This window comes from Terrapene carolina, unplaced genomic scaffold, assembly GCF_002925995.2.
Source record: "Terrapene carolina triunguis isolate 2854851 unplaced genomic scaffold, T_m_triunguis-2.0 Scaffold96, whole genome shotgun sequence".
In the NCBI taxonomy this organism is placed as follows: Eukaryota; Metazoa; Chordata; order Testudines; family Emydidae; genus Terrapene; species Terrapene triunguis.
This window is the reverse complement of record NW_020664447.1, coordinates 54,545,539-54,557,921: the sequence shown is the minus strand read 5'-3', so window position 1 is coordinate 54,557,921 and position 12,383 is coordinate 54,545,539. Positions and strand designations below refer to the sequence as shown.

The following is a 12,383-nucleotide window of genomic DNA, read 5'->3' as shown; positions in this document are numbered from 1 at the left end:
GCCATACACATTTGCTCTAAATTGAAACTTGGCATGCAAAAAGGATTTTTGGACATATTTGTATGGGCATGTATTAAGTGTACTAGCATCATGAGTGTTTAAGGTCCAAAGAATTTGTCTTAATCTAGCACAACTTCATGAAGAGGTATTTTGTTTGTTTGCTTAAAAAAACTACTAAAATCCTTTTTAAAATATAAAGCACTGCACAAAACCTGTTTGAGGAATATGATGGCTATGGCATAAAATAACAACAGGAGATTATTCTAGGAGTAAATTGGGAGCTCAGAAAGAGTAAGTTCACACATTATATTATGAATATGGAATAAGATACAGGAGGAATGCAATTAAAGTAGTATGTCAAATGAGTTTGGGATATCTAGATTTATTTCTGGAAAACGAGGGAATTAGGCAGCATCAGGTGAAAAAGCAGGAAAGGTGGGATTAAGATTCATCAAAGAAGGTAAGGAATATTGGGACATATGGCCTTTTTGTGCTTAAAATATGTTTAAATGTTTTTTATCCAAACACCCTCTCCAACAAACAAGCAAACAAGCAAGCCAACCAACCAACCAACCAAAGTTCAACGTTCAAAGTTAAAACCACCTCTCTATTCTTAACTCACCCTACTTTGCTCTATTATATAAAGAGATCTCAAAAGAAGTGTTTGATTTTAAATTGATTTAAATTGTTTGGCCCCAGAATACAGGACATTTGGAGGTGGCCTACACCAACTTTGTTGCCCCTCACCTCAAGTTTTGTACCAAGAGAACTTTGGCTAGACCTGAAAATCAGGGTCTTCTTATTAACATTATTTTCTTTAAGCATAAAATGTGCCTACAAGATCAATAAATATGGCCTTCCTTTATTTTGGAATTCATTTTCAAAAGCATGCTGGGTTGAATGTGCGGAGAAACTCTTTTACTCTCATGAGATGTACCAGGGATTCTTTTGGAATAACTGGGGGCTGGCCCCAAAAGAATTCCTACACTGCTTTACTGCTTCTAGAAACATGTTTATGCATTCAAAATGGAAGCAGACAGGAATATAGTATTCTTCCTTTTTTAACCATACTTTATCCTTACTTTGATTACCGTGTCTACAGAATCACAATGTTTTCCTGTTGTAATTACTGGAACATTAAGGCCAAACATTTATCTACTTTAAATAAGACTTCTTGCCAGTAATAATTCTCCCTGCTACTTTTTAAATAAAAATATAAAATTTGCCATAGATGCTGAGCACTTTAATCATAGATAAGGCTGCGAGTCTGTCATGGAGGTCATGGAAGTCACGGATTCCGTGACTTTCTGGGACCCCGTGACTTCTGCAGCAGCCAGTGCGGCTGGCTTGGAGGCCACTTGAGCTGCTCGAGCGGCCTCCGGGCCAGCCGCATAGGCTGCTGCTAAGGCAGTCTTGGGCCACCATGCGCCCTCCCCCACCAGAGCAGCAGCAGCGGTCTTGGGCCACAACCCTCCTTCCTCCCCGGAGCACCCGTGGCGGTCCCAGGTCATGTGCCACTGCCCCCCCCCCCAGCACCAATGGCACCCCCGGGCTGCGTATCACCGCCCCCCCTTCCTCCAGTCCCAGCAGCCCCAGAGCACCTGCAGCGCCCCCAGGATCCCCCTCCAGAGCACCTGTGCTGCCCCCGGAGTCCCCCCTCCAGAACACCCAAAATTTATATAGTATATAGGGGTATATAGTACAAGTCATAGACAGGTCATGGGCTGTGAATTTTGTTTACTGCCCGTGACCTGTCCATTACTTTTACTAAAAATACCCATGACTAAATTTTAGCCTTAATCATAGAATAATTAAAATATAGGCCTCGTCTTCATTGAAAAAATGAACTATTTTTACACTAGGTGTCAAAGATGGCTTTCCCCAGTCATCTTTCCTGTGGTGTTGAAAATGAAAATGTTGGTGTGGAGAGTGTCAACCAAGTTCAACACGGTGCTATAAGTGTCTAGGATGCTTTGCTACAACAGGTATTGAACTCAGTTGACCCTCCTATCACAGTGGGACAACTGTTTTCAAGACAACTTCGGTTGGGTAGCCATTTTTGACACCTATTGTGAAACACAGTTCAGTTTCCTTGTGTAGAAAGAGTCACTATATTCTTAGTCTCTAAACAGCTTCATTCACCAAAGTTCAGTCATGCTCTCTGGCATAATGACATATTAAGAGCATGTTACAAAATCAGAGTCAGCTGATCCGGTTATTTTTATTAAGTCATGTATCTTTTCATATACCTATGGACATAATGTAAGAGCACTGAACAGTGATGCAATTAACTAGTGCAAATGAACAATATCCTTATTGGTATTATTTAACAGTATAATCTTTCTGTAATTTTTGAACAGACATGAGAAAGGAATATATATATCTCGACAGATAAAATCAAAGCTTTTACCTTGCAACACTCAATTTGTATCAGCATTAATGTCATATTTCAAAAAGCTAAAGGCTGCACTTTTTGCAATTTAGCCTAAAAGTTTATTAGCAAACTATAATGACTATCCTGATTGCAATTAAAAAGGCTCCCAAATGGGTCAACATACTTAAGTGCTATCTGCAATCATTTAGATTTTAACATGATGGTTATTACTTATTACCAAGCTGCACAATGAGATATATTGATTACTTTTAACCTTTAGATCCAAGGATTCAGAAAAGGTCAAGGTAGTACTCTACCTTTCCTGTCTAGTAAGCTTATGGCCTTTAGAAGAATTCTAATGATTCCTATTGGCAAGGCAGATTTGAAATTAGTTTATTCTCTTGGCTGACATAGAAATGATGACATATTTAAAAATACTGCATGCATAGCACATTTATAGTTTCTGTCCAGAAAGGGCCTAATCTTGCCACATGCTGAGAGCTTCCTGAGAATTGGTGAGTACCCTCAACTCCTACTGACTGTTAGCGGTCTCATATAAGAAGATAGATTACTAGACTGACAGGAAGACTGCAGAATTTGGGCTCTAGGATCATTCTCCACAAGATATAGTCCAAACAGAATACTTTTCAGGCAGATTACAATGTAATAAGTTTTTTTACAGCAGTAATTTGGTTGAAATAAAGACAACTACAGTGTGGCTTCAGTAGGTATACAGTCCTTGTTTTAAATGGAATAAAGTAATCCAGTTGAACTACTCTGTTTTACAAGTTAAAAAGATACAGAGAACATTAATTGATCGTTGCAGGCTTCTGGTATTTCAGCTTTCTTTCTCTTCAGTAACATTTGCTTCTCACATTTATATCCTCAAAGTGAACAGAACTCAGGCCTGAGATTCAGGAGAATTATGGGCAAGAGAAACATATAACTGTTATGTGTTAGATTAATTCACAGAACACTTGGCATTATTATTGCCAAGTAGTCAAATTGTTCCAAGTTGTTCCGGAAGGTTGTTATTAATAGTATGTTTTCTGAGGAAAGTTCTGTCTACTTTTGGAACTGCATTTCTGTTGCCAAGGAAACTCCTTTAAGCACAGCATTCTAGGAGCACACTGCTGCTTTTGTTTGCCAGTATCCTATTCATATCATCTAAGTAAGCACTTTACATACTTCAGCCTCTGGTTTCAAATGTTTTAGGTTTTTGTTTATTCGTGTTACTATTTGAAATATAGTTCGTTCTTTTTAAATCCAGGACTAGTCTAAGTTTATTTGTAACAGTTGCATTAAGGAGGGAGGGTTGATTTTTTTTGCAAGTTTACGATAAATTAGGTTTAATTTGAATAATAGCTCCATAGGTTATAGCATTAGTCCTTAAGTGTTAATTATCTTTTCACTCTGAAATTAATGTAGTCATTTCCTACTGACTCCTCTCCACCGTTATTGAAGTGCCGAGGAAAACATGTCATTGAGTTCTGAGCCAGAACTGTTGTTGTGATTAATCCTGGTCACATGGCCAATCTCTGCCAAAAGGAGATCACTGAAAAAAGGTGACAAAGACAGTGATTTCCTGTCAGCAAAGAGTACGACAGGGCTGTCTAGAAGTGATGCAAATGAGGGAAACTTTCACCACGGTTTGTTTGAACCACTTAGGGCCACAGCACACAGAGCTAGAGTGAATGGCACAATGGAGCAGCAGCACACCCAGAGGAGAAAATGAACTGCACCTTCAGAAGAACCATAGCAGGGAAACAAAAAACTGCTGGAAAGGTTTTTTTCAATTTTTCTTTAGAGGTCCATAACACTTGATGTGCATTTTAATGTTATTTAATAGAGTGAACTTCTTCCCTTGGATAGGATACTTCAGTATTTAACCTGTTCAAAAACCACATTGTCAGATTTTCTTCTAAATCTTTCCAACTGTTGTACCAATTTTTTTCTATTCATTATAGAGTTCATCTTTGCTGAAGACTTAATAATTCAAGAGATTGCTTATGCAGTATGTATTTCAAGCATCTTAAATAGTTTTGTAATCATACATCCAAATATCAAAGGACATCCTGATGTTTTTATTTTGAGTTTTTAAAAAATGTTTATTTAATTTTATTCTCTACATGCTAACAATTTTAACAATCATATCTTACTTATTTTAAATGGGGTTTTAATCTAACAGACAATTAAGTTTTACAATTAACCTTCTGGGGAAAATGTAGGAATTATCATTAACTTTCTATGTCTCATACATTCATTTCTAATCTCCAGAGCTCCAATAAACACTGATTTGCTTCATTTTTGAACATTCAAGGTAGAGATATAAAATCTATACCCGAGTTCCCAGTGAACGATTCATTAGCAGAGTCTAAACTCTGTGGGCCTGATTCTGCAAACCCTCTGCATGCAAATCCACCTGAAGTCAATGTGAACTCTATATACAAAGAAGGCTTATGGGATCAGGTCCACATGCTATTGATAAAAATGAGGGTTTTCTTATATGTTCAACTGAGCTACAATGATCTTCAGAAATCAATCAGATATCAGAAATATTTAGATGTTCCTTATAAGTTAATTTCAATTATAGACTAACAGGCTGTAAACCACTCATTCTGTGTTTGCATCTGTAACATATATTAGTCAAATCAGGTAGTTACTTTTTAAAACTTGAAAATGAAAATTGAGTGAATTGTCCCTTTTATCCCTGGGAGAGGGCTGCAGGAGGAAGAAGAATTCTCTTTAGAAGTTGTGCTCAAACATAGGAAAATAAAATGAAAGAGAACCAACAATACTGCTAGTGTATATCATACATGCTTAGAGTTTTAAAAAAATACCAGCTGCACTATACACTCCTGTTTATATTTATAGAAAGAATAAAATAAATTTAAAAGAAGGGAAAACAGAGTTTCTAATAAGAACTGAGAACCCCCTAGTACATTTCAATGCAAAATTAAGCAGAAGGAGTTGGCTTAAATTTATATGAAATCTGAAAATATAGAACTGGGGAAATAGTCTAACCTGTGAAAATGCATTTTATTTTCCCACATGCAATTTTAGCATTTATATATTATATTATGCTGCTTTAATGCATGCTTTTCCCTCCTGATTTACCTGTTTTATCATACCTCCTTTCCATTCATAGACTCCTTAGGGGCAATGATTACTGTTGGTAATAGTGATACCATAGTAGGTTCACTGGCAGAGAAGGCTTGCTGAGCTGGCTCAGAGGTACAATTACTTGTCAGCTCAATAGCTGGGAGGAGGGGATCTGAGAGTTTAGGAGAATCCACCGAAAAGCAGAAAGTGCAATTAACAAGTTCATATTTGAAGCTGCAGTTGATAAAGAATACCTAAAATAAGGCCTATGTTTTCACAACACCCTCCATCATTCAACAGTTTTGATTACTCAGCTGCCTGCATTTCTTTTCAGATTTTCTTCCCCCCACAGAGTAGAATTACTTCCATGTTTAGTATAAAGTGTTGATACCACATGGTTGTGATTGCTAGGCAGACCACCAACGACTCTGAGTCAGATCTTTCACATAGGTAGAGTGTCACTATTAAGAGTATGTGTTATTGACTGTAGGGTGGTTAGCTAGGCTAGGTTTTAGAAATATAAATGCTGAATGTTGTTAGGGGCATGATGTATCCTGGTTACTAAAATCATAGAAAATAGAGATTAAAAAGCCCTGTTTGTTCACCTAATCTGTCCTTTTGCCAAGCAGAGTGTGTGCATCCCCACTGTTTATGGTTTTGCAGTGGAAGAACTGCAATCGTACTAGAATAATATATTCTTAAAAGCTTTAAAATTGTGGCTGGGGCTCTGCAAGGAAGAGCTCCACCTGTGGAGACTGCAGAGCGAATGTGCTGAATCCAGTTTGGAATCTGTGCTCATTGACTGTAGGCCTTGCAGATATGTGGGAGCTATAGACCTGACAACTCTCCTCTGTCTGAACTTTTCAATCCCAGGAGCATTGTACCAGAAGAAGCCAGCATAACTCAGGGCTCTATTAAATCCAGGGAATATTATCTCCCTTTCTGTGATAAAATATTTCTGTATGTGTGGTCTAAAGTTGTGTTGGCCATTTTTGTCACCATACTGCACTGCAAACCTTTGAGTAAGTCCCTGTCCTCTTTTATCCCTCCCATTGCCCCACTAACCACTATCTCCCCAATTATATACATTACCATTCATACCGTTCTGACTGCATTTCGAATACATCAAGATAAAAAAACATTTCTAAAGGGTGCATAGAATAGTGGGGCCGAGTGCTTCTTGTGATTCCAGTCCATTTTTGTTGTTTTTTAAAAAATATTAGAATTTTTTGAATTCTTGAATGTAAAACTGAAAACGATGACTACATTAAGACATAGAGCAAAACACTTTGGAAATTGCCCTGTATAAATATACAGTGCCTAAGCATTTCAATCCTGACTTGTAACACACTATTTATTCCAATCCACACATTTTTAACAATGAGGGTGAATAGCCATTGGAATGAACTAACAAGGGAAATGGTGGATTCTCCATATCTTGATATCTTCAGATCAAGACTGGATGCCGTTCTGGCAAATATGCATCAGCCAAACACAAGTTATTGGGCTCAATAAAGGGGTAACTGGATAGAATTTAAGGGATGTCATATACAGGAAGTCAGAACAGATGGTCCCTTTTTGCCTTAAAATCTAGGAATCTCTGAGTCTATCTAGGGCCGAGACCATCAGCTGTGTGTGAAATTATGTATTTAGTTTTCTTTTAATATTAACAAATGACTGAAAAAGAGAGAAACTGAGGCTATTAAACTTAACTTACTTGTGACTTTTAATAAGTTAGAGCTCAAACAATATTCTCTGCATATGAAGGTATTTTATAACCTATTTTATAATTATCTGTTTAGGTCCTTTCAAATAAAAGGACCAACATTAGATAGAATAAAATGCATGAAGAGCATCAAGAAATTATAAATTCAAAGCAAGAAAATAAAAATTATATTTAATAAATTATCAAATCAGGTAACCATAGAAGAAAGAAAACAACTTCTATTTGACCTTGAATGTACCATTTATTCTATAAGAAATAAAAAAAAAAGCTAGAGGGTAGTTGTTTCTTGTCATTATACTATTGCTGATTCTGTAGTTAGTTATTAATTTTATTTTTTATGATTCACAATCTGCTCTTTGAAATACGCCATATGCTCAAAGCAATTCAAGGATGACAACTGTCAGAATTACTCCAATAAAAATTGCCTAAATGAGGAAGATTTACTGCAGTCTGATATTTCTGTGGAAAAAATCTCCCTCCTTTCCCCAACCCCCATCATGCCCCTTGAATACAGTTTCTCAGACACACAGTCAAGCCTGAAACGGTTTTAAGATGAAATCTATATTTTGGGGGACTATTAAAATTATCCATGAAAAAGAAGAACTGATCAAACAATCTGGACTAAGACAGCAATGGCAAATAAGGGAAACAGTATATATTTATTTGACAAAGAGCCTCCAATCAATATGCGAGTTCAAAATCATTTTGCTTAAATCACAAGCAAGTGTATTGACTTAACATGACAATGTCTGCTTTATGTATAACTAATAAAAATTAAATTGGAAGAGTCCTGTATCCCAGCAGCAGTAAACCAAAATCAAGGCAAATTCCTCTCTTCCCTGAAGAGATCTGAAAGGTGGATAAAAATCCAGCTGAAAGCTCCAATCAAAACACATTTTGTTAAATGCTACCATTTCATTTTTTCTTCATTTTGTTTCAGTCTATTTATTAATGCAGTTTCATTTATTTCTATTCATCTTGAAGACAAATCTTTGTCCTTCTATAGAATTACACCAAATAGAATGTGATAAAGGGAACTTTCTTGCAATTATGATGTCGGTGCAGCCTGTCAGTGCACAGGGGATGGAAATGAGGTTGGGGACAGGGAAGGGAATTCTAATAGACACCATGATACATACAATGAACGTAGCGATATCCTGTGAGAGAAAGACTTGTCAAGCTAATCAGATCTTCTATAGCTAGGTAAAGGCAGTAACGGTAGCTCTAACCTTGTAAAGATGCTGCTGCTGCTCCTCTGACATCATCAGGTCATGGCTGTCCATCACTATAGATTCCATGTCAATCAGCCAATCCCAGAGCTCCTGGTATTCTGAATCAAAGTCCAAAAGGCTGTAGATAAGGAACAAAATGTATTATGCATAAATACAGTCTAGTTGTTAAAATCGTGTATTAGAATAATATATTCTTGAAAACTCATGATGTTCCAAGTTATATTTCTAAAGAGACAGTCTGTATTTATAGAGTGGATGCAAATAAAAATTGAAATCCAATTTAAACCAGTGACATGACCTAAATTTGGCGAGTGATGCTAGATTCTGACAACTGTAAGCATACTGTACTTGCTGCAAAAATGTAGAAATAAAAAACCCTTAGATAATGTTGCCTAATGGTTTTTAAAGTGCTAACATTATATTTAACAAGCTTCTCTACAATGATCATGATATACTATTATTCGTACCAAAAATATTACTTTCACAGAAAAATGACTCAATCCATTTAGCCATCCCTCTGCTGTCTATCTGCCTATCTCTGCAAATATATATCCTACATTTATTTTCATGGATGAATAGCTAGCATTTCAACTTAACGCTTTAGGATAGGCTTGAGTGAATATGGTAAGCCAGTGAGAACTAAGGCCAGATACAGTATTAGACAGGTGTTCCCTACAGACATGTAAGAAACAAAGGTAAGGACAGGAAGTCAAAACAACGAATCTTTGAATAGCCAGCAATCATTAAAATTCAAAGGAGGATCACTATGGTTTTCAACAAAATAAATCATTAGAATAAGGAGCTTAAAAGGATTAATGTGATTCTCTATTGAAAGCCTAGTGAGTAAGTAAAGCACAGATTCTTCTAAAACACTGTGATATGAGAAAGAAGGTATACATGGAAAAACTGCAAAATTGTCAAAAAAATACCCCTTAAAAGAAATCCTCAAGACTTGTCAATGTGTAACTGACCAAAAGCTTATTAATAGCAATGAACAAAAGTCATCATTGTAGGTCAAATGAGTATATGACAGTGTGTGTTCCTGCCCATGACTTTAATATTGCTTACCGAGGGTAATTTTTTCAACTATTTAAAAACTTTATCTAGTTTTTTACATCATTTTTATTAATGTTATAAAGAAAGTGAGAAATCCTGCAACAAAGGAACAAAAGAAATAATAATACCAAATATATAATGTATACACTACTGTAGTTTGAATTACCATTAATTAGTGTACCATATCCAAGGTGATTGTGAACGTATGTAGATATAGTTAATGTGTTGTGAGACACCCTCTTTTGAGAGGCAGGAGGGAAGGGCGGAGAAAGCATTTAGTCCTCTGTAATATTACTTCCACCAAGACAACTAAGTACTGTATAATACACAAGTGTTGATTCTGCATTATCTCTCTAGATCAATCCACTACATTTAGCATACTCTTACTTAATAATTTATGAGGTTATAGTTCCTGTCTTGGAAAGGTAAGCAATGGTGCTATTATAAGGAAGAGCAGGCATGAACAACCAAGTTATTGTGGTTGAAGAATAAGTTTCATTGGAAGTTGAGGGCATTTGTAACCTCTCATGAGATGTTTGATGGACCTTTATTTTGAAACTAATTGTGACACTACACTCCATATTTTTCATATAAATATTGCTATAATATGATTATAGCATAACTATATGTTTTGTGCAAGATAAGTCATGTGAGATATCATTGGAAAGGTTATGATTTTCTGAATATGATTATCCTATTTGTATGCATGTATCATTTTGGTATCTAAAGTTAGGAATATTGACTATACATCTGTACTACCAAAGTGTTTGCATCCAGGGAATGCGCACCAGACAGAATGCAATCCGTCTGGCTGGCTAGCTGGGGACCAGTCAATGGACCATTAGGGAGAACAATAGGTCTTTGAAGATGCTCATCTCCCACCTTCCTGAGAAGCTTTCTTGGGATGCTACAAACCACCTCTGATTCATGATCGTTTTGACACTGCAGGGTCATGTGATTAAGTCACCTGGTACTGGACTCCATGATAGAATACCAGTATTTTTCCACTGAGGGGGGAGGAACCACACTGAAAAAAAAAGGATTCCTGCCATATGTAAAGCCTATTTAAGGCAGGGGAGGGACATTTAAAAGAGGGTTGGTTCTTCACTGAATCCCCGCCCAGTATGACTCCTGGAAAGATCAAAGAAACAAAGACAAAGTGGGGGAGAAGGACTGAACCCAGCCTGGGAAGGTATCTGGCCTGTGAAAGAAATACCTGGAGTTTTAAGCTGCAAGCAAGAGCAGTTTGCCTTCAAGAGACTCTGCAATCTGCCTAAAACAACATTTAGGGTGAGAAATTACTATTTGTAACCAGTTTCTTTAGTATCTAAGCATATATTGCATCTTTGTTTTATTTGCTGGGTAATCTGCTTTGATCTGTTTGCTATCCCTTATAATCACTTAAAATCTATCGTTTGTAGTTAATAAACGTGTTTTGTTTTCTCTAAAACCAGTTTGTGGAATTCATAACTGGGGTGAAGGCAAAAAGCTGTGCAGATCTTCCTCTACATTGAGGGAGGGAGCGGATTTAATGAGTTTACGTTGTACAGCACAAGATGATACAATTTTGGGTTTACACTGCAGAGGGGGTGTGCACTTGAGTGCTGGGCAATTCCTTAGTTGAAGCCTTCCCATTGAGTGCTGATTTAAGGGTCTGTGTCTTTCTGCAGCTGGGTGTGTCCCTACCTGTATGTGTGCTGGAGAAGTTTGAGGTCCTGGCTCAGCAGGACAGTGTAAGGGAGCCCAGGCTGGTGGGGTAGGTGGGCTCAGTGGTACCCCAGTACATCAGCTGGCACCCAGGAATGGGGACGGGGCAGCCCGTCACACTAATATAAAACTATAATCTTCATGAATAAAGTCCATGGTATTCAGAATGTTGTGTAATAGAATCCTTACCTAAAACTCAGAGAACTGCTTAACCATTCTGCATCTTCAATACTCAATTTTTTGATATTATGTCTCCGCCAAAAATTATCCCAGCTCATAAAAACTGACAGGGTAGAATGCTGATTATTAAAGACATATATTTTATCAGGCCAGATTTTCAGCTGGTGTAAATTGGTATAGCTACACTGGCTTCCAGGGTCTTCTCAGTTTACATCAGCTGAGAATCTAGCCCAAGAATTAGTGATGGATTGAACCAAAATCTGGATCCAAACACTCCACTCTTTTGGCAGAATAGGTCTGGGATGGATATTTCAGAATCAAAATGGATCAGAATTTTAATATAATGAGCAGAATTAAAGTTCTGAATCCAAACACATCTCGCACAGTGGGGCTTCAAAATCCAGATCTGGACCAAGGTCTAAATTTTGCTATGCAAACCCATGTTTAATTATTATGAAGTTTGGTTTAGAAGTTGTCAAAAATATGTTTTGACATAACTATGAATTGTTTTAAAAAATCCCTTGCTTTTAAAGATATTCTATTTTTAAAAAATGTATAAGCTATTATTAATTTGATAAAAATGTATAAGATAACAGGACCAAATAAAGAAGTTAACAAAATGGGACAAATGTAGGTTCAGTGATAGGTTAAGATTAAAATATAGCTGTCAACATTTCTGTTAGGTTGAATATTCCTTTTATATTCAGAATCCATTTTTTCTATGCATAGCATGTAATTTTTCACATTGCCTGAGGCAGAATCAAGAGAAGCTTAGCTTCTGAAATACTGTATATCTGCTAGATGCAGGAATTACAAAAATGACTTGATTTTGGTGCATTAACCAAGTCCACGGATTACTTTAAAAAATGTAGAGCAAGTGTTTCTGGTCCAAAATATTCATCCAATAAAGGAATTCCAATAAAATTCATCCAAGAGGAATGCAACAAAGTGTGTTAAAGAACAAATAACTAAAACTTCCTTGAACATAGTTTTATGGTTAATACAC

At 36.7% G+C, this 12,383-nt stretch overlaps 1 protein-coding gene across 1 annotated transcript in view; it reads right to left on the bottom strand.

Annotated features, from left to right (window-relative positions):
- The window catches only part of AKAP6 (A-kinase anchoring protein 6), a 297,070-nt gene that overhangs the window by 90,755 nt on the left and 193,932 nt on the right, over positions 1–12,383 (bottom strand). Inside the window, 1 exon segment of the mRNA XM_029911420.1 lies at positions 8,432–8,552. Within this exon segment, the coding sequence (XP_029767280.1) occupies positions 8,432–8,552 (121 nt within the window).